The sequence below is a fragment of the Astyanax mexicanus genome, chromosome 6, assembly GCF_023375975.1.
Source record: "Astyanax mexicanus isolate ESR-SI-001 chromosome 6, AstMex3_surface, whole genome shotgun sequence".
Lineage (NCBI taxonomy): Eukaryota > Metazoa > Chordata > Actinopteri > Characiformes > Acestrorhamphidae > Astyanax > Astyanax mexicanus.
In genome coordinates, this window is record NC_064413.1 from 12,598,311 (window position 1) to 12,625,823 (window position 27,513).

Genomic DNA, 27,513 nt, shown 5'->3' on the forward strand with positions numbered 1-27,513 from the left:
TAGTAATAATCTTACATAAACACAAAATCTGAAATGTTCACTTTAGTTTAGAGACTGATTTAGTTTAAATCAGTATGATATGAAAAATCTGTCTACAAAGTTCTGTGTAAAAAGAGGGAGCATCATACTTTATTTTAATTGATACACCACTGCTTCAGAAACATTCCATCTGTCCTCCAGTCTAATCTACCTGGCCACACTGAGTCTGGCGGAACACAGAGCCTGCCCCAGGTAGTTGGAAGCACGACACTCGTATATTCCAGAGTCCTCGGGCTGGATGTGAGCCAGTGTGAGGGTGCACAGGCCATCCTCCTTGTACTGTATCTGAACTCGCTCAGTTTCTTCCACTGGCTCGTCGTCTAGCAGCCACACTACCTCCGGGTCAGGGTAACCTGCAGGAAGAACAAGCATTTATTGCAGTCATATCACAGGTGCAAAAAAGTTTAAATGTAAATTATATTATATTATAGTCTGACATACTCTCAGTTGGGAGTCTCAGGTTTATGACTACTTAACTGTGTTAAGACCAAACACTACGTCTGCTTTTTTCAGGTATACTGTATATTGTATATAGCAAGCCAAAGCCCTGAGAGAGCACAATTGGCCTTGCTCTCTCTGGGTGGGTAGATGACACTTTTTCCTCACATCACTCTCCAAAGGGTGATGTCGAATCAGCACAAGGCATCTGTGAGCTGATGTATCAGATGCGGAGGAGGCATGTACTAGTCTTCACCCTCCTGGTGTTGGAGCAGCACTTGCAATGAGAGAGTCCTAATTAGAGATGGATCAGTGTTTTTGGGGCCGATTCCGATCGCCGATATTGGGCGGGGCCAAATGCCACATTAATGCCACATAGGTGCCAGGCAAACCTGGTAGAGATTCCCCTAATTACATCCACACCTAAGCAAACACTGGTAATTTATGCTGATAGTAAATAAACATGAGTGTTACTGACCAAAATAAACGCTTTTTAGGAGAGATATAAGTTGTGTGTAAATATTTATAAGACAATACCTGACAAAATCTGTTTTAATGACGTTAATAAACATCACTGTGACAGTCACAGTTTCACCGCAGCAAAGGACGAGGACGTGAATCCCTTATCTAACCAGCCTTTACTGATTTCTTCCCCCAATAACCTCCAATAGCATTCAATAGTCTTCAGTAGCCTTTAACTTGAAGCCACGGTGTGTCCTAAACTCCGTAGTTATAAACATCATGAGGTTAGCAGCGCGCTAACTGACCTGTTTATAATGTAATCCCAGCAGTGACTCTGCTCTAAACTGCTGCTGTTAGCTGCTTGGGCTGAAAGATAAACTGTAGAGAGCTGTATCATCCAGTTAGTGGGGTTAAAACCTTAATTTCCTACACAGATGAACTTAAAAAACTGTAAAAAACAAAAACAAAAAAAAAAAAAACGCTCCAGACTGGCTGAGCTGAGCCCTGTAGCCCGTGGCTGGGCTGTAGCTCTGACTGAGTAAAGACCATAGACTGTGTATAGCTGGACAGAGCATCGTCTCTCAAATGTAAAGCCACCTCAGGTCGGGCGCCCCCTGCTGTTCGGTTTCAGAAAGCTGTATAACCCCACCCATCCCCATAGGTTTCAATGGCAAAACAGACAACTTTCAATCACGTTTTTTTCCAATATACTGTAATTCTACTTCCTTTATTTAAATGCAGCAGCTAGTGTAACCTCTGCTTATATTGTCACATTTTTATATCCCCACAGAATTCGTTTTTTAAAACGTTCTTCAGCTCTATTCAAAAAAGCCGTGGTTATTGTAAAAGGGCTGCTTATGGGCGGGACCAATAACAGACCGTCAGCTCCGCTCTGCAGTCTGTGACCGCGAGGCAGCCCTCAGGGGCGGGGTTATTTAAATGAGTAGGCTGTCTCTCCACAGTCTTTCTCCCTCCTCTGGTCTCTACTGCGCAGACTCGGGTTTCAGGGTCGCCAACATGGCGGAAGATTTTGACTTCATTTTCACTGAATGAATGGGAATGGAGACACGACGTCCATCTTTTTTTACAGTCTCTGGTAAAGACAGCGGGGCTTGTGCTGCTGCTCCGACTAGTGGTTGGATGAGGAACTGCAGCTTCCTGTAACCAAGCAGTTTCACCAGTTTCATCCACACTCAGCTCTGATAAACTGCTTAACCCTAAACTCCTGAATCAGATCGGCTAAAATCAGAAGAATATCTGCCGATCGCCGATACCGTATTTTGGCTGAAAATCAGCCGATACCGATAAACTGCAGATCGATCGTTCCATCTCTAGTTATTTGGTTTATGTGTGTGTTTCAAGAATGAGGGCCCCTTGTTTATATTTTGCCTAGGGCCCCAAAATGGCTAGATCTGCCCCTGTATTAGAGTAGTTGTTGTATATTTGGCTCACTGTTGTACTACTGGTATATAGTGGTACCTACCTTCTATAGTGCAGGCCATATATACAGTGGCCCCACAGGGCTCTGTAAGGTCATGTAGAGTCTGGGGGAAACTGGGCTGACTCTTCAGCTGCTGCTCCAGAGATGCAACAGCCAACTCCGCCTCTTTTCCCAGAGCTGTGTCTGAAAAGAGAGGGCGGCGGGGGAGAGGGAGGGTATGACAGTACTAGTTAGGAAGATATAAAATATGGTGAAAACCACACATTACATATAGTGTAGTTATTCAGCTCAGTGTGTCCATCTGTCTGTTTTACCGTTCACAGAGCTGGTAGGACACTCCGAAGCGTCTGATCTGTGTGAGAGATGAGCCATCCTCTTCAGTGCCAGCACAGCTTTACCCGTTTTCTACAACATAAAAGAGAGGAATGCTGCATTAACCAAATTCAGTCTTCTGCTTCTTTCACGATAAACGTCTTGCACTCAATTAATACTTAAGATTAATACTTGCTAATTATTCATTATCTCTTAATAATGAATTTAACTTAATGAGTTTAGCATATATAAAAAAAGACTGCACATTTTTCACAAATCAAAAAATAAGCATATTACTAAATGTATTTACAATGTGACTAATAAACTATTCTCTATTTAAGATGCACTGCCTGGCCAATAATGAAATAAAAAAAAAGTTAAACACTGTTATATTTCATTCACTTTCACCGGTTTTGATGCTATTCTGCAATGTCACAAGATTTATTTCAATCCAGTGTTGCATTCATTTTTCACCAAGATCTTTCATTGATGATGGTAGAGTCTGACCACTGCACAAAGTCTTCTCCAGCACATCCCAAAGATTCTCAATGAGGTTAAGGTCTGGACTCTGTGGTGAACTCTCTCAATTCATGTGTGGAAATGATGATCTGATGCTCCCTGAATAACCCTTTCACAATTCCAGCCCCATGAATCCTGACATTACCATCTTGGAATATGATCGTGCCATCAGGGAAGAAAAATCCATGTATGGAATAATCTGATCTATATTCAGTATATTCAGGTAGTCAGCTGACTACATTCTTTCAGCACATACTGTTGCTGAACCTAGACCTGACCAACTGCAGCATCAACCCCACATCATTTACTTACTTAAATCCAGGTGGAGACTTTTTTGGCCAGAAAGTGTATTAATTGAACTGAACATAGTCAGGTCCAGAATGTCATTTCAATATTAAGCAGCACCGGACCCCCACAGATCTAGTTTATCTGAATGGCACACAGAATGCTCTTGAACACTGAAAAGTTCAGAACATGACAGTTTATATTTAGATGGGAAGTTTAACCAAGAACAAATAATGTACAAAAAAGTACCTGCCATCTCTGCCTGGCCAGGAAACGCTTTATCTTGTCCTTGTTCAGACTTTTTGTGACATGTCTAGTGGAAGCAGATGATGCCATCCATGCATGAGCCAAAGCCTGCTCACAGGACATCCTGGCTCTGTGTTCAAAAACAAAACAGATCCATTCATATGTGAATCTACTGATCCAGTATGTAATGGCATTCTGGAAAATTCTGAAATACTACAAGCATGACAGTGAAATATTTTTTTATTAATAATTAATATTGTTATTATTAACTTTTGAACTTCGTAGGACATACAAATAAAAAACAGCCTCTGTTTCAAAAGATTAAATATATTTATGCAAGTCACATTCTTTCCTTTACAACATGGGATGTCTTTTACAAGCCGAGTGTGACTGTAAATACTCTAAACCAGCAATAAGCAAATGCAAATGAATAAATAATAATAAAAAAACTGTGCAAAATCGTTGTTTGATGTAGAGTTTTAAGTATCTCCCAAAATGAGAGCCTAACTCTAGAAAATAACATTTCACCACTATTTAGTGATAACAAGGAGATTAAGGAACAGTAAACATCTTACAGATATTTGATTGGTTCCTGAGTTTTGAGCTTTCTGGGAAACTGTCTTTTATTTGATTTCTTACCCAGAATAAAAAAAACAGTAGTGTAGTGTTCAGTGAAGGCTTTATTACGTACCAGGCAGATGTTTGCTTCTTAATATTTCCATTCCACCTTAAATAGTGCTGTGGTAATGGATATGTACTAGCAATAGAGTGAAGCTGCTGGATAATTTAAGGTGGAATGTAATATTTTAATAAGAAACTGCCTAACAAGAAGCTTCAGCTTTGTACAGTGGTACTGTAAAAACAACATTTGAGCACAAAAAGTAAAACATCACAGTAGATAAAATAAGACTGCTTCGCATCTTGGCTTGACTGTGATGCCAAACTATGCCAGACAAACCTTTTCTCCTTTTTCAGCAACTTTTTAATAAAGTCTTTCGCTTCTTCTGTGATGTCATCAAACTCTGGAACAAACTCCCAGGATGCATCAGTGACGAGCGCCAGAGTCTCTGTATCATTATTGCCCTGAAACGGTGACTCCCCACTTAGTCTGAGAGAAAGAGACAGACAGACAGACAGCAACAAAGGGAGAGAGATAAGAGATACAAAGAGAGAGAGACAGATTGCAAAAAAAAGAGAAAGAGAGAGAGAGAGAGAAATTCAATGACAAGGCTATGCTACCTTGAAGTATTGTTATATGAAATAAAATAATGAGTAAAAAAATAAATTTTCCAATGACCAGTTTAAAAAGCGTGCCAAGGACAGCTGATAAATAACCTGAAAAAAAAATCATCCCAGGCTCAACGCAGTACTTACAGGATGTAGCAGATTACCCCAATACTCCACATGTCGGTTGCCAGATCCACAGCCTCGTAATTGATCACTTCTGGAGCCACAAACTCTGGTGTCCCATGCATCACCTTAAGAGGCTTTCCTGGTTCTGTGGAAATCACAAACTTTTAAGCTACAGAACCAGTGCACCTTACATAACTAAGTATATTGGACAGTGGTCTGCATGTTTGCCATGTGAAAACAAGCTATGTGGAATGAACCACAAGATATCGCCCTGACTTACCAGAACAATCAGGGTTCCTCAGTGTAGCTGCTAACCACGCTAAAATGTTGGAAATCTAAGCTTATTGCAAATAAACTGAAGTGCTTTACTCACCCAAGTACAGTTTTTTTTTTTTTTTTTAAAGAATGACTGAGTTTTGTGTACTTAGGCGACACCCTTGTTCCTTACTATTGTCGCTTAAAATGCACCTTATAATCTGGTGCCCCTTATAATTAGAACTTACACATATTTTAACATTTTATTTAGGTAGATCAGATTTTCAGTGCAGTGTCACTAAAAGCAATTACATTGTCATGGCACACAAGTTCAACTGTTACTCCTTAATGTGGGGCAGTAAGCCAATCAAAGCCATGGCAGTAAAGCACCATTAAGCTGGATGCATGTTGGAGCCATGTTGGAAGGAGATTCATGGTAAGTTCATAGTAAGTTAATTCTATTTTTATCTTTCAATGTTACTAAAGCCTGCTAGACTAGTTTAACAAGATGTCTCATATGACGTCACATCAATGTTAAAAGTCGGGGACGCAAAAATACCTGGTGAAAAAAATTAATCAGCGTGTTTGTGTCTGTAAATTAACTTCTTGTGAGCGCAAATGTGAAGCTCATGAGCAAAAAACGGGGAATTGTGTGCGCGCTGAACAGAATATCGCTCTCGAGCGCAATTTTTCTTCTCTCGGGTGTTTATTTTCCGCACAAAATTACAGTTCTCCTCGCGCACCATGCAAATGATCTGCAGCTTTTGTTTTTGCTCGAGCGAGGCTTTGGCACTCGAGTTTTGAAAGGGGTGGTTTTGACAGTTTGGGAGCGTGGTCAGGATCACCTCCCTCAGCGAATGCTAGACAAATGAAGGCCCAGCCCTTTCCTGTTTACAGGAAACCCGGAGATCTGAATCAGGTCCTTTTAATCTACACGGATGACCTAACTGAATTCATACAAAAAAAAAAATTCATTCAACTACCATTAACATTTTAAAATTGAAGCAGATGTAACATTGAAACTGTAGATGTGCACCAGCTCTGAAACTATGTCTGCACCAGCTAACAGCCTAAACAAGCCCTGAATAAGCCCTCCTATTATACAGCTGAAAAGCTTCCACACTCAACAGTTACTCACCCAGTTTTCTGGCCAGCCCAAAGTCAATGATCTTGATAAGAGTGCCTGTTGAGTTGATGCAGACTATGTTCTCTGGTTTGAGATCAAGGTGGACGATGTTTTTGCGATGAACGTACTGAACCCCTTCCAGAATCTGCCGCATGTACTGCATGCTGTTGGGCTCCGTATGCTCAAAGTTTTCATCCACGATGCGCTCGAACAGCTCACCACCAGCAACACTGCAGCACAGAGCATAACATGGTGTCAGCTGCAGTCATTCATCCTATGGCATTACATTTGGCAGACGCTTTTGTCCAAAGCGACTTACAATAGCCAAGTACAAAAGTAATAGAAGTTAAGATAAAACATTTTTTAGATAGGGCTTAAAGGAGGTCAAAAGGAAAAAAGGGATAGAGAAGTGAAGAGCTCTTTAGAGGTGTTAAGTGCTCTTTGAAGAGCTCTGTCTTCAGGAGTTTCTTAAAGATAGTGAGAGATTCTTCTGATCTGGTAGTGGAAGGTAGTTTGTTCCACCATTGGGGAACTCTGTATGAGAACAGTCTGGATTGCTTTGTGTGAATGTTTGTTTGGCAAAACGATTCGATGTTCATTGGAGGAGCGCAGCGGCCGGGAGGTAGCGTAAGCCTTCAGGAGCGAGTGCAGGTAGGAAGGAGCTGTTCTGTCATCACCTTGTAGGCGATTGTAAGAGCTTTGAATTTGATGCGAGCATCAACTGATAGCCAGTGGAGCTCAATGAGCAGCGGGGTGACATGTGCCCGTTTTGGTTGGTTGAAGACCAGACGTGCTGCTGCATTCTGGATCATTTGGAGTGGTTTTACTACACAGGCCGGGAGGCCAGTTAGCAGGGCATTGCAGTAGTCGAGGCGTGAGATGACGACTGCTTGTACCAGGAGTTGGGTGGCCTGTTGCATCAGAAACGGTCAAATTTTTCTGATGTTATAAAGCGCGAAGCGGCAGGATCGAGCAACTGAGGCTACATGGTGCGTGAAGGAGAGCTGGTCATCAACCATAACACCCAGGTTCCTAGCAACCTTTGTCGGTGAGAGAGAGAGAGAGAGAGAGTCGATGCTTATAGAGAGGTTGTGTTGAAAAGATGGTTTTGCTGGTATAACCAGAAGTTCAGTCTTTGAGAGATTTAATTGAAGGTTATGCTCCTTCATCCATGAGGATATGTCAGAGAGACACTGTGATATCCGTGCAGAAATTGAGTGATCTTCAGGTGAGAATGACAGGTATAGCTGGGTGTCATCAGCAAAGCAATGGTAGGAAAAGCCATGTGAGCGGATAACCTGACCAAGAGAGGCAGTGTATATTGAGAAGAGGAGGGGACCCAGTACCGAACCCTGGGGAACCCCAGTGGATAAGGAGTGGGCTGAGGACAGCTGTCTTTGCCACGACACCTTGAACAAGCGCCCAGTGAAGTATGATCTGAACCATGACAGCACATTGTCTGAGATCCCCATGTTTGAGAGTATAGTTAGGAGGAAGTCGTGGTTGACTGTGAAGGTGGCCGAGAGGTCCAGTAGAATGAGCACTGAGGACTGGTCTGCCAGTTTACACTAAAGTGATGGAGTTTTTTTTATCTCAAACTTCTGTGCCTATAGCTCTATTCTGATAGGATTAGTTTTACATAGGAGTGAAATATTACCCATTTGCAAACAATAAGAAACTCATAAAAAAATAAATGACTGAAATGGGAGCGACTACTCAATATATACTTTTACAAAATTGTGTTACATCTTACACGTGCATTATGAACATTTAGCTGTTAAGTTACACAAGGACATGCATCTGAACAGTCCTTTAGTTCATGTTCTGGATTTATGTGTTGTGTATAATAACACCTGAGGTCTGCTGCAGACCTGAGTGACCTGAGTTATGTGTGCAATACATGATGAAGCTACATAAAGTCCCAATCGATTATTATAAACTGAGGATAATTTTCCATAAAATTGAGTTATCCCGCCTAAATAGGGCTTAGGAAAACAAAACAGTAGTGAATCCAAACTCACCCTCATAAGTCTTGAAACATACAAAAAACAGCTAAATTCTAAGGGGTGAACAGAAGTTTAAAAAAAAAATCATAATTGATTTAAAAAAAGACAAACCACAAATATCAAAAAATGATTGATGAAAAGCAAGAAAAAAAATGTAGGTACTGGAAGCTACAAAAAGTAAGCTATATCACAGAATAACTATGCATCTGTCATTACAAGACGGCAGAAAATGTTTTTTCTTTTTGAAGTGAAGAAAAAAGGCAAAGGAAGTCCAATCATAACAGCAGCCTCTTCCTGCTTAGTGCTGTTGCTCTGCTACGTTTCTCCTCTCTCCTCTCTTTCACTTTAAAAACATTTAGCATAAATGCAAGAATAAAAATACAAACTCAACTCTTTTGGTTTTGCATCCATTTTTTATGAGCTGAATTCAAAGATCTTTTCATATGCACACTTTCTTAAATTTTGTTCACAATTGGGATAAATCCATGTTAGTGAGCATTTCTCCTTTGCTAAGATAAAATATCCACCAGTCACAGGTGTGCCATATCAATATGCTGATTAGACATAGTAATTATTACACAGGTGTATCTTGGGCTGGTCACAAGAAAAGGCCACTTTAAAATGTGCAGTTTTACAGTATTGTAAGATTCTGGGTGGTTCAGAAAACCAGTCAGTGTCTGGTGTGACCACCATTAGTCTCTCGCAGTGCAACACATCTTCACATAGAGTTGATCAGGTTGTTGATTGTGTCCTGTGGCATGTTGGTCCACTCCTCTTCATCGGCTGTGTGAAGCTGCTGGATACTGGCAGGAACTGGAACCCGTGGTCGTATTCATCGATCCAGAGCATCCCAAACCTGCTCAATGGGTGACATGTCCGGTGAGTATACTGGCCACGCAAGATCTAGGATGTTTTCAGCTTCCAGGAACTGGGTACAGATGCTTGCAGCATGGGGCAGTGCATCGTCATGCTGCAACATGAGGTTATAGTCATGGATAAATGACAACAGTGATCCTCAGGATCTCATCACAGTGTCTCTGTGTGTTAAAAAATCCATCTAAAAAGCTGTTCGTTGTCCATAACACACGCCTGCCCAGACCATTACACCACCTCCACCACGGGCCACTCCATTCACAACACTGACCTCAGCAAACTGCTCACCCACAAGAAAAAACGGGATTCCTCTGTATGGAAAACATCTCTCCATTGTGCTCACTCAAGTTGGTTACCAAGACAATCAGCACTCAGGTGGAGCCCCCAATGAGGACGGCTCATCTGTTCCTGACAGTTTCAGGCAGAAATTCTGTGGTTATGAAAGCAGATGTCTGGGTGGCTGGTCTTAGATGATCTTGGAGGTGATGATGCTGGATGTATAGGTCTTGAGCTGGCTTGGTTACACGTGGTCTGAGGCCGGTTGGTATATACTGCCAAATTTGGTTAGTGGTGGAGAAATGAACATTCAATTCACGGGCAACAGCTCTGGTGAACATTCCTGCAGTCAGCACGCCAATCATGCTCCCTCAAAACTTTCAAAATCTGTGCCATTGTGCTTTGTGACAAAACTGCACATTTTAGAGTGGACTTTTTTGTCACCAGCCCAAGATACACCTGTGTAATAATCACTGTGTCTAATCAGCATCTTAACACAGATTTAGACCCAATTGTGAACAAAATGTGTACATATGAAAAGTGTTGGAGTTCAGCTCATGAAAAATTTCAGCAAAACCAAAAGTGTGTCCTTTATGTGCACACATTTTACATGTATATTTTTTCCACATGGGACAATAGATCAGATTTAGGAATACTCACTATTCCATAATCAGTGCAATCTCGGAGCGGCTGTCGTAAGCCCCCAGACACTGCACCAGTTTAGGGTGGTGTAACTGCTTTAGCAGCTCGATCTCTTTCCGTGCTGCTTCTTTGTCTTTGGACAGGATGGCACGGTAGAACTTCCCAGCACACACTTTTCCAGTGTCTTTATGGGTCAGTCTGAACACCTGCCCAAACTTCCCTCTGTGTGTGGAGCAGACCAGAGATCAGCAGAGATTATTTTACCATCAAATTCAACCATCATACCTCCCACCTCTTCCCAGTATTAACACCATATATCATTAACATTGTGAAGAGACATTAAAATCAACTGACTACTATTCATTAATCATCATTAACAGTATTAGAATTTTTTCCCTTAATGTATTATGGTTCTTTGTTTCTTCAGTTCTTACTGGGCATTTTCACACCTGCATCAATTCAAAGAGTTGCCTGTCCAAGTGTTGTGCCGAATTATGCTTGCCTGCCAGAATTTAACTTCTTTCAGGTACACATGCATCATACAGCAGAACAAGTGTTACAGATTACCCTTGGATTTCTTTGATTTAATTACATTTCTGTTTATAATAAAGAGTAAACCTACAGGAGAGTTTCTAACCTTTTTACTGTGCTGATCGGTGCAAGACATATGAAATTCTGCAATTTTCAAAACAAACAAAAAAACACATAAGGGACTTACAGACTATAATAAACAAGTCTGGTCTGATGAGAAGTTTGAACTTTTAGCGATTAATTCTAAGCAGTATGTGTAGAGAAAAACAAGCACTGCTCATCACCTTCCCAATACAATACCAACAGTGAAACATGGTGGTGACAGCACCATGCTGGACATTAAACTCTTTCAGAGTGCTCTGGACTTCAGACTGTGCCAAAGTTTCAACTTCAAAGACAGTGATGAACAGAGCTAAAAAGTGGCGTCGGAAGAAATCTATGACCATTCTTGATTGATCCAGTCAGAGCCCTGACCTAAACCCAATTGAGCATCTCTAGAGAGACCGAAAAATGTCTGTCCACCAACATTCACCATCCAGCTTGACAGAACTGAAGAGAATCTTCAAGGAAATGGCAGAGGATCCCCAAACCCAGATGTAAAAAAAAAACTTGTTGCACGTTCCCAAGAACACTTATTGCTGTACTAGCTCAGAAGGGTGCTTCTACTCAATACTGAGCAGAGGGTCTAAATACTCATGACCATGTGATTTCAGATTTTCTTTAACAAATTTGCAAAAACGTATTGGAAAAAAAATTCTGTCAAGATGGGGTGTTGAGTGTATATTGATGAGAAATAAAAACACCTTTGATTTTAGCAAATAGCTGCAATGAAAGAATAAAAAGAAGTAAAGCGGTCTGAAAACATTCTGTACCCACTGTTCATTATTACCATTATCCCCTTTATTATTAAAAAATCTTTAATGTAGTACTAGACTTTGTGCTGAATAAATAGTCTGCCTGCCGAAATCAAATAAAAAAAAATTACAGTTAGGTACTCACACGCCTAATTTTTCATGAACGTTGTAGTGATCTTTGACCGTGTGTGTGGTGTCAGTGACAGCATCCACCACATATGACACAGGCTCAACAATCTCCTCTTGTGGATCTCCTGTGAAACAAATTAGATGGTAAATGAATATTTTATCACTTTGAATGATCCCTGCCAAGCCAAATTAACTCCAGTTTATGGCACAGCACATCTTCAGAGTTAATAGTTTATTAGAAACTTATCTAGCATTAAAAAAAAAAACCTTTGTCCCTACATTTTATATTCAGAAAATAAATAGAAAGTAGGGGTGTAACGGCACAGAGAACCTCGGTTCGGTACACTTTCGGTACGGTTGGTGGAAAAAATAAAGAGGCTGGTCATTCTGTATAGCCTTACCTTTATTAACTTTACAATAACAATAGAACTTATACCCATGTTTTGTTTTAAGGGATGTAATATTGTAAATGGGGCTTTTATTAAATGCTCGAAACCATGGTTCTCTCCTACTGTCAACAGCATTACTTTAACGGCATAAACTAATTTTTTTTTTTTTCCTAAGCATTTTACTGGATGTCTGAAATGCAGTTTAAGAAATGTCCCCTTCAGATTGTTAAAAATAAATTATATTACTGGTGTCGATCATTTAATCAGAGAGAGAGAGAGAGAGAGAGGGGGAGTGTGTGAGAGCACGCAAGCGAGAAAGACAGAGAGAGATTGCGAGTGAGCAAGAGAGAAAATAGAGAAAGAGAGAGAGCACGAGTAAGCAAGAGAGAGACAGACAGACAGAGAAAGGGAGAGAGAGCGCAAGTGAGCGCATGAGTAAGCAAAAAAGAGAGAAACGGAGACAGACAGACAGAGAGCGCGAGTGAGCAAGCGAGAGAGAGAGAGACAGAGAGAAAGACCGAAAGCGAGCGAGAGAGAACGAAAGACAGAGAAAGACCGCGAGCGAGAGACAAAGAGAAAGACCGCAAGCAAGCGAGAGAGAACAAAAGACAGAGAGAAAGACCGCAAGACCGAGCGAGCAGGAACGAGAGACCGAGAGAAAGACCGCAAGACCGAGCAAGAGAGAACGAGAGAGAGAGAGACAGACCGCAAGACCGAGAAAGAGAGAACAAGAGACAGAGAGAAAGACCGCAAGACAGAGCGAGAGAGAGTGAGACAGAGAGAAAGACCGCAAGACCGAGTGAACGAGAACAAGAGACAGAGAGAAAGACCGCAAGACCGAGCGAGAGAGAACGAGAGACAGAGAAAGACTGCAAGCGAGCGAAAGAGAACGAGAGACAGAGAGAAAGACCGCAAGCGAGCGAGAGAGAATGAGAGACAGAGAGAAAGACCGCAAGACCGAGCGAGAGAGAACGAGACAGAGAGAAAGACCGCAAGCGAGCAAGAGAGAACGAGAGACAGAGAGAAAGACTGCAAGCGAGCGAGAGAGACAGAGAGAAAGAGAGAAAGACCGCAAGCGAGCGAGAGAGAACGAAAGACAGAGAGAAAGACCGCGAGCGAGAGAGAATGAGAGAGAGAGAAAGACCGCAAGCGAGCGAGAGAGAACGAGAGACAGAGAGAAAGACTGCAAGCGAGCGAGAGAGACAGAGAGAAAGAGAGAAAGACCGCAAGCGAGCGAGAGAGAACGAGAGACAGAGAGAAAGACCGCGAGCGAGAGAGAATGAGAGAGAGAGAAAGACTGCAAGCGAGCGAGAGAGAACGAGAGACAGAGAGAAAGACTGCAAGCGAGCGAGAGAGACAGAGAGAAAGAGAGAAAGACCGCAAGCGAGCAAGAGAGAACGAGAGACAGAGAGAAAGACTGCAAGACCGAGCGAGAGAGAACGAAAGACAGAGAGAAAGACCGCAAGCGAGCGAGAGAGAACGAGAGACAGAGAGAAAGACCGCAAGACCGAGCGAGAGAGAACGAAAGACAGAGAGAAAGACCGCAAGCGAGCGAGAGAGAACGAGAGATAGAGAGAAAGACCGCAAGCGAGCGAGAGAGAACGAGAGACAGAGAGAAAGACCGCAAGACCGAGCGAGCAGGAATGAGAGACAGAGAGAAAGACCGCAAGACCGAGCGAGAGAGAACGATAGACAGAGAGAAAGACCGCAAGCAAGCGAGAGAGAACGATAGACAGAAAGACTGCAAGACCGAGCAAGAGAGAACGAAAGACAGAGAGAAAGACCGCAAGACTGAGTGAGCGAGAACGAGAGACAGAGAGAAAGACTGCAAGCGAGCGAGAGAGAACGAGAGACAGCACGAATGAGAGAGAGAGAGAGAGAGAGAGAGAGAGTCTGAGCACTGGTCCCTGCGTGCACTCTCTGGTGCACTGTTTTCAGTCGGCCACATGTTCAGAGCTAAACGTCAGGGCAGGCTATAGCCTGTGGGCGGGGTCAGTAGTGAGTTGCTAATATATTAAAAAGTACAAGATTTTCTTTCAGATTTGTAACAGAAGTCAATGATCCAGATCCTCATAATACTAATAATGCTCTTTATATATCATGCTGCACATGCTGTAGGTGCATCAGTTTTTGTTGATAACGTCTATTGATTTCTGCACTGACTGAAACTCCAGTGATCTCCACTGGTGCTCCATTTCTATCCTGGGATGGGATGTAGGGGCTGATATATTAGGCAGAAAAAGGCAGGAAGAAACAAAACTTTACCTGCAGTTTTCATCTTGATGCAGTCCGACTCTTCGCTGGGGTCGCTGGTCCCTATATCGTTACAGGCCCGCACACGGAACCGGTACTCACCCTGTGGGTGAAGACCTGAAGTGACCCGGTATGTGGTGTCCTTACACTTGGTGGTGAGCACTGTCCAGTCTTCTGAGTCCTTCAGGCCAAGGTTTTGCATTTCAACCGCATAGTTTGTGACAGCTGAGCCTCCATCGTAACTCGGCCCACGCCAGGAAAGCACTAAAGAACTAGGGGTCAACTGGGACACGAATGGACATGAGGCCGGACGATCAGGACGATCTGAATCCAGGGAAAAGAGGAATTGTTTTAATAAACCTGCAGAGTTGAGTTGGAAACAGGATTCACACCAGGGGTGCACAACTTCAGGACTGAAGGGCTGGACTCCAGTAAAGATTAGAGACTGGCTCCACAGTTAATTACCAAGCAGAGTAGTTGGGTTTAAGTAGGACAACGATTAAACTTTACTAGAGACTAGCACTCCAAGCCTGCAGCTGTGCACCCCTGATTTGCACTTTAATCAGAACCTATAAAAGACCAAAAATAAATAAATTAAATACAACAAAACATTGTTTCTTTATTTATTAACAAGATTGACCCAGTTAGGTTACACCAATCTACCAAGTACATGTCTATTTTACTCCACTCTCTCAGAAACCCTATATTCATTTAAGAGAAAAGCTTTGTAAACAAGTTTTGGTTATATGAAATTACAGCTATGAGGAGACTAATGATTGTCGGTTTCTCTTAAGATCTCCTTTAACCGCATGTTGTGGGTTTATATCAAAAGCTTCCAAATGCAAACACCAAATTTGGAATTAACTGCAGACCATTTACCTGTTGAACTGATGGCGAATGGCACATGGAGCCCAGGAATAGCTTTTGAGATCATTTGTCCAAATTACTTTTGATCCCCTGAAATAAGGATTCTTAAATGCTTGTAATTTCTGAATGAGTCATAGAATATTTTTGTTCAGCCCCTTTAATTAAACCTAAATTTAACTAAACCTTAATTGCATCCCATTTGTTTCATTTTAAATACATTGTGGGGGCATGCAGAGCCCAAATAATAAGCATTGTGTTACTGTCCAAATATTTATGGCCTAACTTTATTATACAAAAACACACTTTTTGTGTAATTTTCTATTTCCACTTGGGTCTTTATTTCTCCTATAAAGGACATGCAAAAGACACAGAGCTCATAGCTACAGGCAAGCCAATTCACACATGGCATGGCCAGCAACAGCTTATTTGCATAAAAGTGACATAGCCCTTAAAGGGCTCATTCTGAAAGGGACTGAAACTAACAAGAAAAGAGCTGGTGAGATCTCTTCATGCGAGAGTGTTTTTGTGCAAAGAACTTAATAAAACATGTTTAGTATATAAAAATAGAAATAACATCCAATTTAAATAAAAAGCACAAGTAATATAGTCAACACCAATCAGTGCACCTAAAAATAATGGGTTGTGATTTCTCAATATTAGCTAATTTGACATTTGGAAAGAAATGATCTGCACCTGCCTGAAAGAGTGAAAGAAGTTAGACTCGACTGTTCAGCTTGAAGATTTGACATTGGAAAGCTCACAGTTTTACACACACAGTATTTAACTACTTTGTGGCTTCAGCAACAGTGAAAGTGTGCGTTCTAAAGAGCACAACAACTGCTATCTCACCTCTGATGCTGAGAATGATTGTGTGCTGAGCTGTGCCACGTCGATTTCGCACAAACAACGAGTAACTTCCTGTATTTGCAGGAAGTACTTCGGAGATGGTCAAGCTGCTGCTGTTACTGCTGCTCTCTATTCTGGTATGTTCTCCATCCACCACAACCTGAAAAGAGAGACAAAGAGGGTGTCCAAATGAAAAGATAGTCATGCAATAGCCAATATGAACAACAGAAACAATCTAAAATGTGTCTACTTGCAGCTCAGAAATTCCAAAATCTGAGTCATGCTGCATGTACACTGCTCCACCGCTTCACCGCACAATGCATCTATCCAATCAGAGATCAGGTGTTTGCCTGATACATGTCCACAGCGCAGCGTACGAAAACATTTAAGTTGCATGAAACAAAAGCTAATCATTTTGAGTTCAGGCTTCCCTGTTCTTTATGATAATTACTGGCAATATACAGGGACTCTGATCAGCGTAAAACAGTGTGGAGAAAGATTACCGAGATTGTTGGGGTCTCTGATGGGTTTTGAAAACATTAATAAATGATTTAATTGGAAAAGTTTTCGCAATATTTTGTTAGCCAAAATGCTGCTCACTAGACAGGGTTATAAGGCTCAAAGACTCAACTGAACATTTAGATTTGTAAATAAAGATTTAACATTTTTAAGTTTATAGTAAATAAAGCTTGTATAACACTGTTTCTCATTTATTAAAACTTACTTCCTTATTTTGGAAGACGCAGGGAATGCCTTTGTAACGCCCACATGCGACTAGTTGGAGGGGGTCAGTACGTTCATGTGAGCTAAAACGTCTCACATGCTTATTCATCTATTGAACATGGAGGTCTTTTACCTCAGATCATGTGGCGACACACTTGTGCCATCTAACAACACTTATTGACCAAACATCGCAAATAACAGAACTAATACTGACCTTTTTTCTGTTGTGGATCCAACAGGAAGCTGTAGGCCCTAAACTTTTAAAAGAGCAGTGCAGTCGAGCGCATTCCCCCACATGGACCTGCACCTTCTCCACGGGATCCAGGAACTCTACCAGGGGGCCTGAGAGAACCAGAGAGACTATGGTCATTTAATGTCAAATTACTGAAGCAGGTCACCTCTGTGCACAGGTTTTGGAGCATATTCAGGTTAAAACAGTACAAAGGAAAATTTTTGAAGGAGATGCATTTAATCAGTGTTGTCTGGCCAGAGCAACATTTCAACTACAAGAATCATCTGTTTATCCATCATTTGGCTTGGCTTATCTCAGTTTACATGGTCACATCTTGGACTATCAATCTTTATCAGACTAATATTAAACCATAGTGTACCAATAAATACTACCCAGCTGGCATTTCAACGTTGAATAAACGTTAAATCAACGTTGATCAATGTAGCTGTTATGGTTGAATCAACGTTGAATCAACTGTTGATTTTGAAAAGTAAATCAACGTTGATATGGCAACGTTGTTTCAACGTCATATGTTCAACCTTTGATAAACCATAGCTCACTAAAATTAGAAAATCATATGGTTAACAAAGTGTTAACAATAAACTTACATCACTGCAGTAAAGCTGAGTATAACGAAAGTTACCCACCACTACCAATCTGATTACTGAACATCTGATCTCACAAAAACACTAAAACAGTAAACTATTAGAACATGAACCTGGTGTTAAATTAAAAAGCAGTTACTGCAAATAGAAGTAAAAGACTGTTTCATTCCTCCATTCAACTGTTTTTAGAAATTATATGGTGATGAAATGTAAAAGGCTGATTCAAAAGGCAGAAGTTTGTGGACATTATGTTGATTCCACGTAAAAATTTCAACGTTAGCACAACCATTGAACAATAAATGTTAATTCAACATTGTTTCAATGGGAATTTTAATGGGAAATATCAATTTAAAATGAGAAATGATAAAATCCCTGTCTGGGGAAACCTGAATTCACTGCTGGGCCTTGTGGAGGTGATGTGGGCCTAACTGAGAGAAACACTGATGAAGGGAGGAACTGGGCGCTGTGCATAACCCTAGATGTTAGGTGCAGGATTTATCATCTTTCTGTATTAGGTCACAATAAAATAACCTATTATTCAGTTAAAGTGCATGTGTCAAAACAGAAAAAAACAATAAAACATTCAAAACACAAAGAGAGTCTACAGACAATCTGTCATTATTCTAAAACAAAATCATATTGCTGGCTCACTATTTGCAAGACAGCAACTGTGGATTCTTTGAGATTATTTTGCATCATGCTCTTGGTAGAAATTCATGAGAAACTGTTTAATAATAAAACAGAAGCAGAAGCAGCTTTTGGCCACAGAATGCCAACATGACCCTGGTTAAGTGACCAGGGGAACACTGCTTACTGTTTGGTGCAGTGAAAGCTCATTTATTGTTTATTCACAGTATCAAATATGACACTTTTGCTTGAGGTAATGTTGAATTCAATTTACCTTGCATGTTGGATGTGGGAGCTGGAAATAACATTATTCCAGATTTGACTGTGCTCCAGTTATACATTCAGATTTTCAGGTAAGTTATTATGTAATTTCCCAGATTAGCATTATTAGCAATACCCAGTAAAAAAAAATGTACAGTATTTTGCGCCACAAACCAACTAGAAAACATGTCCACAGATAGACGCTGGACAGTTCTGCGCGTGTTCGAGTGATTTAATGAGACACCAAAAAAGAGAAGTGCTAATAAACTCAAAAACTACTGTTTTACTATTACTACTGATGGTTTACTACTACCACTTCTACTACAGCCATCATGAATTCTAATTGTAGTGTCCTGTAGGCACCAAAGTTAAAGTTAAAGGATAAACCTGGTTTGAAATTGACTAAGATTAGTAAATCCTGAGTACAAACTTTATTCAAATAGCCAACCTCCATTTGCCCCTTTGCATTCTGAAATACAGCACTTTTAGCCAGTGCTTAATGCCTCATTTTAAATGTCAGGGCCCTCAGAATTCTACCAATAAAGTTCTGAGCTCCTTAGAGTTTGTTAATGGTGTAAAAATAGCCATTTCTTTTAAAGAGCAACACTATGCCCCTTTCACTAGCATTGTAAACCTGTTGGGAGCATCGCCTAAAAGCTCTGTATTTTGGAATGCGTGGGGTGAACAGAGTTGGGCTATTTAAACAAAAGTTCATACTCATCATCATTTTTCACTACACATCAAGTCCATTTCACAAGAGTTCTCCTTTAAAAAATGTCCTACTCTGAACTAGAACATTTTGACTTCTCAGTTCAAATGGAACGCAGCATGAGATTATAAAAACTTGTATTAAAATTGAACAAAATTTTATTATAACGTCAAAATATACTCTAAAACACCGATTTTAGTAATGATATAATATAGCCAGATGTGTCAACTTCATTAAATACTTTGTTATCTTACTTAAATACTGGTTATCTCTACTTTACTGGAGTAATTATTTTTAAGATTATTTTTTTACCTCTACCTTACATTTTAAAATAGCCTCATTACTGCTTTTTTATTTTAGCTTTTTACATTCAGCTTTTCATCATTTAAAATGACCCTATCCAGATAAATCTCTCCATCCAGCTAGAGTTTATCTGATTGTGGTTTCAACACCCTATTGGTTTATATTGTGATCCATCACACCTGCACACGTCAGATCACACTCCAGCAAGAGCTATTGTAGCCTAGTATGAAGATGATCCGTGCAGAAGCTCAAGAGAACTCCAAATGTCCAACTAAGCTTCTTTAATATATTTACTATAGGACCCTGTGTCACAGCTTTTGTCCTTATGGGTATTTTTCCTACCTTACATTATTTTTTGCATCATAGTTTAAGTAGTTTAGAAAGTTTTACTTGAGTAAAAAGCATGAGTTGAAACATCTACAGAAGTATTTTAAATCCTAATATCTATACTTCTACCTTAGTAATAAATGTGAATCATTTTAACACCTTTGCATGTAGATTGCCTTTTTGAACTATGACCAAGCAGTAAAAAAAATAACAGTTGCACAACCTACAGTATGTAGTAATGTTAGTAATGTTAGAAGATCAGGGAAGTCAAGTGCAACAAATGACTTTGTGAAATACTAAAACCAAATTCTTATCAAGTATTTAAACTAAACAACAGTTTAAACAAAATAAATGTCCTTGTTGTTAACACAAGAAAAGGTTTTCTGACACGTTTTGTATCATTTAAAACTGGTAGTTTAAGATAATGAACAGAATGAGCCAAAATCAAGTTGCAGGATTAAAAGCAAAAATGCAACTGACTTCATAGTTGATATTGTTCAGCATTAGGTAGTGCATCTTCATTAACCACACCACACCACACCATGCCAGCATAGGAAACCACACAACCATGGCCTTCCCACACTCTACTGCTTCTTTGCTGCTTTATAACATGCACTCGTGTAAATATGGTGTCTTTTCTGCTAACTCATGGTCTAACACCAGCTCTGAAACACCAGAAGTGACAAACGGCTGTCAGTTTCCCCATTTACAATCTAAATTAGCATGCTAATGCCAGTAGTTTAATTAAAGAGTTAACTTCTCAGCTTTTCCTGAAATTGCTGACCCCTTGATTGCCTTAAAGCAAAACACACATAAAAATAAATAACAAACAGAGGGAAAACCAAGAAAGTATAGCAGAACTGAAGACAAAGTTATCAAGGAAAGGAGTTCATAACAAACACACTTACCTGTGCTATCATACGCTCTTCTCTTAGGAGTGGCTGCTGGAACGGGACACAAACAAACCAAACATGAGAAACAGACATGGCAGGTACATAGACAAGTGGAGGAGGGGCTAATCAGTCATGTGACCACGTAACTCAACCCTAATGGCTAATTGCTTGGGAGGCTAATTGCTGAATATAAAAGATTGGAAACACTTTACAATGTGGGTCACAAATACTCCAAAAACAGTACTTATGACAGTAATACACATTGTTGAATTGTTAAGTAATGTATCAACTTATTATTGATTGACACTAGTTAAGACATTATTAAACATTGTGATAACTATAACTATAATGAATTGAGACATAAGTTAAAAAATGTTGTATTGTTTAATAAGGTCTTAAATATTGTCAATTATTATATTTGTTTGAGACAGTCTGTCATAAGTACTGTTAATTAATGTACCCTTATTTTAAAGTGTTACCAAAAGCTGTAGTAGGCCAACATGTCTCTAAACCAGTCAATAGTGTTTTTTGCTCCAACACATTTCATTCAGCTCAAGTAGGACTTGAGTACTGCCTGATATATAAATAAAGCTCTGCATCTTTTTCGTTATTTCAGACATTTCTTATTTTCTGCTCTAAATGCCCTAAATGACAATATTTTAATTTGGAATTTGGGAGAAATACTGTCAGTAGTTTATAGAATAAAACAATAATGTTCATTTTACTTAAACATATGCATATAAATAGTTAAATCAGACTAACTGATTTAGAAACTGAATTGGTCTCTTATTTTTTTCCAGAGCTGTATATAGTTAACAATATATGTGTTGTGTTGTGGATGTGTGTAATAAGTAATACTGCCTGTTTAATCTTTTTGCCTAGGTGTTATATGTACATTTGTTCATAGTGTCATCATACAAAAAAGGGAAAAAAATGGTTGCAGAGCAGATACAGGTGTTTAACACAGAAATATTTTGCTATGAGAATTGCTCTGAATCATTAAGTGCTACTTGGATTTTGTAGGAATGCTGATACTTTTATGTGACCACTGAAATTCTTCCTTAAATATTATTGAATAAAAGCTAAATTAAGATAAAGAGATAAACCTTTGATATGCTCAGATGTATACTTATGAATAAAAGGATCTAATTTTGTAGAACACTTGTGTGTAAATCAGGCCCAGCCTCTACAAGATCATATCAGGGTTCTGTTTACGGGAGACAAATGCTACTGGATGTAAATGGAGTTTAAATAAACATCCTCTTTGCTAAGTGTCTTAGGATTCTTAAGAACTTCACATATCCTGCATTAGAGCTCCCGAATAACCAACATTCAGAAAAAAACAAAACACTTTAAATGGGGAACTGGACAATGGGCAATTAAGCTCAGAGGAAGCCAAATCTGAAATGAACAGAGAGGCAGGATTTTTACCCATAAAGTGACTTTAAATTCTGATTACTGCAAAGCATAGGAGTATAATTTACATACATTAACCCATTTTATTGGGTAATCAGATAATGGAAAAACACATGAGTCAGCATGTTTTTGTTTTACAATCAGCCAATAAACTAGAATAGAATAAAACATGATTAAAACATCATATAAACTTTACATTTTATAACACAGAGCAGCACTGTGAACAAACAATTTATCTTACCATCTCACGGGTGCTGTGTTAAACACTGCTTGCAAACGGTCTACATGAGTTTACATGAAATTACAATTAATGAGCTGAATCCAGCTCTGTCTATTAGATTTCTTTGGGTGTTTTCACATCAGAACTATTTGTTTTGTCAGGTGTGAAACCAGTATTTGGTGTGCACAACAGGGGAAACCCTACTGAGAGCCCAAGAGGAGGTGGGCTCACTCTGGTTCCAATCGAACACCACAGTGGTTTGTTTGTGGTGAGAAAATGATCCAGCCTCAATCTGGCCTAACTTGCAAATATTGTCGCTGTCCAATGAAATACAAGTATTTCCATTTTTGTTGATTTTAACTTTTCTACATAATTTGAATGCATAAACTGTATCTTACACTGTGCCAAATTTAGACCAATGGAACAATAGAAACTCTTCAAAATTAACTGAAATATACTCTTTTTACATTGACTTCCATTAAAAGTTTAGAAGGTTTTTTCTCTCTCCTTTAAAGTTGCTGTTTTGGAGATTTGTGGAAGTTTTTCATTGGACAGATACTTATACTTCTCATGTTTGATCTAAATGGCTGTTCAGGTGCAGTTTAACACATATAATTATTACAACTATTAAACAAACTCTGTCTCTGCTGCTCCACCATGCTAAGCTGTTTCACACTAAATTTGTGCAACGATTGATTGTAAGCGCAGCTGCAAATATACGTGCTAGTCCAGAACACAGGACCTTCCTGTGTTCACTTTTTGGCTCCAGAGAGCTTTGAACAATTAATGGTGATAACATGCTCAAATGTTTTTCTCTAAAACATTCTGGTTCACTTGTCATATTTGAAAGTCAGATAATTGCAGTAATCTGAATTTAAACATCTTTCTATGTTAATATTAGCAACATTGATAAGAAGTCATTTTGAGAGATAAGATTATTTTACAGTGTATGCATAATTTAATAGTCAGTAGGGAGTTATTTTACTGCTTTTCTTCTGTCATTTCCGCTGTATTATCTGTGTTTTTATTGAAATTTAGTCTTTGTCATACCTACTGTTGACTGATGTATTGTAAGACCAGTAGAAAAGCCTTTTGTTACACTGTACAATTGAGCTGAATGGAATGATGTCAGATGTTCATACATAGTGAATGCACTTTACATAGAAAGTGGTTGTATAAAATGATTTAGAATTTTAAGCCTGCAGGACCTCAAATGAGTGGCTTGCAAGATATTTTGGCAATGATGTCCAAATAAAGATCTAAATGTCAAGTGAAAAATATTAAGACATAAATTTCAGAAAATGTGCATTTGGAAACAGTCTAAATTTTAAAGAAACAATCAGCAATGAATGCAAGTATGTGGGAGAAATGGCTATAGAATCTATTTTCTAAACACTGGATAGAGATTTTGCCTCGCCTGCTCCTTCCCAGACGAGAAGCTCACACAGGTTGCCAGAATGACACACAGTGGCAAGCAACAATGAGTCTTACTCTGTTGCTTATCAGCATATATATAGAGTATGTTTGCAGTGTCCAAAATGTCTATCTGTATTACACTACGGTTAGCAACCTTTCTGAAGCTCAGAGATTACCTGTTCAGCTGAAAAACCCACAAAGATTTCCATTACGTACCAAACAGTTCTAAAACTTAGCATGTTTTCTTAATATCTGATGATACATCCTGATCATGTTATGAGTTATGTTATGTAATCAGAAAATATAATCCTTAATCAAAAAATTATGAAATAAAATGCATTAATCAAAGCAGATTTGTTGAGAAGGAGAAATTATAATTATAGTAACGGTGTTCATTGCTAAAAAAGGAAAAAGTAATCTACCTTCTGAACTCAGCAGTAGTAGTGCTGTGTATACACCGCTGTATTAAACTGCTAAAACGTCAGCAGGCTGTGTAACATAAGTGAATTATGGGCGGAGGCTGTGGCAAACTTAACGCTTAGCTTAACAGGTTAAAGTTGACAGCCCTAATTTAAAATAAGCATAGTTTGTGGTTTACTTATGATTCACACATACTTCTTATTTCTTTTTCTCTGTTATCTGTCCTCTTCTGAAGCTGCTCAGTCTGGGTTTCAGGAACTGAATGTTTATCCACATGTTTTGAATCTGGTTCAGTTGTAGTCTGGGTTTTATCTGTCAGAATAAAAAAAACAATGCTGGTGACACTTGCTGTCTGCTTTGGTGTAAACATTTTTGTGCTGGTGTACAATAAGATACTGTAGCTCATCTGCTGATGAATTTATAGTGTGTGAGAGTCATCGTCTGGCTTTTAGTAGAAATGTGGTCAGCAGCAGTGCTGTGGTGTAAAATGACTGATGATGAATAAGGAAGATGATGGGTGATAAATTTAACGTTAGAAAATGCACTATTTAATAGAATAATTGTTGGTGTTGTTTATAAGCAACATATGACCTACAGTCTGTAATCGTACACTTATAGAGTGAAATATTATGGTGATATGATGTAGTACTGGATTACAAGGTGCATTTTGCGACACTAGTAAGGACCTAGGGTGTCGCCATGTTTTCCTTCTAATTTAGCAGGTCTCGCTGCAGGGTGGTTGGTGGCAGGTTAACTACAGTAAATCTAAGCTAAGTAAACAAAACTGTATTTCTTTAAAAAAAATCAAATGAGTGCTGGATGTTAATCTACATAGAATTATTTAATGAAAACTGTTCATTTGGGTGAGTAAAGCCCTTCTGTTTATTCTCAGTAATAATACTAATTTCTACTAAGGCTGAGAGCAACAGCATTAGCACTAGCGACTAAGCACTAGCTGCGGTTAGTGCTAGTGCAAGTGCCATCTGACAGCAATACACTAAGGAACCCTGTGTGTTCCGGTAAGACAGGGTAAGTGATGTTAGTTAGCAGTTCATCCACCCTAGCTTCTTTTAACACGGTAAACGCACAGACTACAGTCCAATATTACTAACCTTTGAGCAGTGAAAGAGCTAGCCCTTAGCATGGTTAGTGGCCAATGCTAATGATGCTCCAGCAGTGCTAGCCAGGGTTAGCAACAAGCTACAGGCAGATAATACTCACTTTTGAACGGCAAAAGAGCTAGCACTTAGCGGCTAATGCTAATACTGCTTTAGTCTCAGTGCAGGAGAACTATACTGAAACTCTTGTATAATGCTGTATTTCAGCGGAGTGGCTTTACTGCTCTTACAACCTGACTGATACAAATTGTACATAAGGCACACCAGGTAATAATATGCACTGTGAGTTTTGGGAAAGTTTAAAGGAGTTTAAGTGCGCCTTATAGTGCGGAAAAAAAACTATAATTTAGGTGTTTCTAATTTAGGCTACATTCAGACTAAAGACAAATCAGAATCAAATTAGATCTACTGAGATAGATATTTGAGATGTTATTTACGTGTCTGGACAACACAAATGTGTGTGCATTGGTAGCTATGTTAACATGGTTGTTATCAGCAGAGATATATAGTAACAAAGTAGATCTACTGCACTACTGTACTATGTTGAATACTTTACTTCCTCTCAAATGTGGTGCTCAAAGAACACTTCAACTTCTACTCAAGTCACTTTTTTTGATAGAGTTGTACTTTTACTTTGGGTCTTTAGTACTTTATACATGTCTGTGCATCAGTAACTAAACTTAGGACCCTTGAGTTTAATAAGGTTGTTGTTTGTTATGTTGTGAGCATAGAGATAGAGATGCATCTGTACAAAGCTGATTGCAATTGCATTTCAAAACAATTCCAAGTTTGATTAGCAAAAAACTGAGTTCATGTGGTTTCTGGATGTTCAGACTATCAGAAATCAATCTAAATACAATTTAGATATGAATAAAATCAGATGTGGGCTGTTTTTGGCAGATTTGGCTATGTTTAGACTGAAGGTGAATCTGTTTGCTTCCTAAATCAGATCTGTTAAGATGACTGTCCTTACTGTTATTCACAAGTGATCAGAGTGATGGCAAAAGACACATTGAAATCTGGTTTAACCTAACAAGGCATCCAGATTGTAATTACATTTCAAACACCCTCTAAATGTGGTTTGGATCTGATTTGCAAAAATCATCAGATTTCATGTGGTTTCTGGCTGTATACAATCTTGATATGCAAAAAAATGAACATGAACATAGCTAAAGTATCTGCTTAATACAATACCATCATTTTCAAAGTCACGACTGATCTACACATTCTAACCAAATAAAATATGCTGGTATCACTAACAATAAAAAATAATGCATTGTGTTTACTTAGCAAAGAGATTCCATTAACATTGATGAGTTTATTTATTATAAACAGGCTGATTTCATCTTATTTACGTTTAATTTATTTGGTACATTGAAGCATTTTTATGTTAGCATTCCAATTTCTATATTATCATTTTTGGAATACAATAATTATTAATTAACAGTAAAGTTGTTTATCACAATTATTTAAAAAAAAAATTTCTTGTGACAGACAACTTAGTAGAAGCAACTGACATCAGTCAGTCTTTAAATACTACTGTATTTATTTGACTATTCTGTGTAACAAGCGATGGCTATTCAGTTCATTGTACCTCATTATATGCAATAATAGAAAATTGCCTTTTGGACTGAAATAAACTTTTTAAGGTCTATCAAATCAAAAGTTTTGAATTTTATGAAGCAATTGGGACAGACCTTTTCCTTTATCCTGATCTTTCTTGTTGTCTTTGTCCTGCCGTGGTAAAACTGTGGGCATCCCGTTCTGCATCCCCCTCGACTTGTCTGTTGCAGTGTGTGGTCCAGCTGATGACTTTAGCTCCAGGTTAATGCTGGACACATAAGTCTTCTTCTGTCCGTTTCCTTCATTAGACATCTTCAGTCAGTCCGGTAAGTTTCACGGCTTAAAAAGCTGATATTAGAAAATCTATAGCGTTCTGCCGTCGTTTCCTCCTCACAACTGTTTCATTTTCATTTTAGCATGTTTTTTAAAGCCAAGCCCTTAATGATGTGACCACATATTTCTCACACTGTTCTATACCCCAGTGCAGGAAGCAGTGACTGCTGTCAGCAGAGAGTGAGACTAACCCTGCGTTCACACT

The 27,513-nt window shown here is 39.2% G+C and overlaps 1 protein-coding gene across 3 annotated transcripts; it reads right to left on the bottom strand.

Moving 5' to 3' along the window:
* On the bottom strand, nucleotides 1-27,513 carry LOC103022402 (myosin light chain kinase, smooth muscle). 3 transcript variants are annotated; one of them, XM_022673942.2, is made up of 15 exons: nucleotides 27,110-27,513; nucleotides 24,490-24,606; nucleotides 20,838-20,870; nucleotides 17,080-17,207; nucleotides 16,146-16,302; nucleotides 14,442-14,753; nucleotides 11,804-11,912; nucleotides 10,292-10,495; nucleotides 6,489-6,706; nucleotides 5,117-5,240; nucleotides 4,701-4,850; nucleotides 3,746-3,872; nucleotides 2,695-2,785; nucleotides 2,423-2,563; nucleotides 1-392 (listed from the first exon to the last, which is right to left on the bottom strand). In XM_022673942.2, exons 1-15 carry the CDS (start codon nucleotides 27,285-27,287, stop codon nucleotides 187-189), a joined length of 2,295 nt encoding a protein of 764 aa, XP_022529663.2. In that variant the 5' UTR covers nucleotides 27,288-27,513; the 3' UTR covers nucleotides 1-186. The 3 variants fall into 3 exon arrangements, with proteins under 3 accessions (XP_022529663.2, XP_022529662.2, XP_022529664.2); XM_022673941.2 differs by having other exon boundaries at nucleotides 20,838-20,873; nucleotides 27,110-27,512; XM_022673943.2 differs by lacking the exon at nucleotides 24,490-24,606 and having other exon boundaries at nucleotides 20,838-20,873; nucleotides 27,110-27,512.

Coding starts and splice junctions, on each gene's coding strand:
- LOC103022402 (XM_022673941.2), bottom strand. CDS start 27,287: ATGTCTAATGAAGGAAACGGACAGAAGAAGACTTATGTGTCCAGCATT. Junction 2,786..3,745: donor TGGCCAGGCAGAGATGGCAG/GTACTTTTTTGT, acceptor TTTATGTTGTAG/AAAACGGGTAAAGCTGTGCT. Junction 2,564..2,694: donor TCCTACCAGCTCTGTGAACG/GTAAAACAGACA, acceptor CTCTCTTTTCAG/ACACAGCTCTGGGAAAAGAG.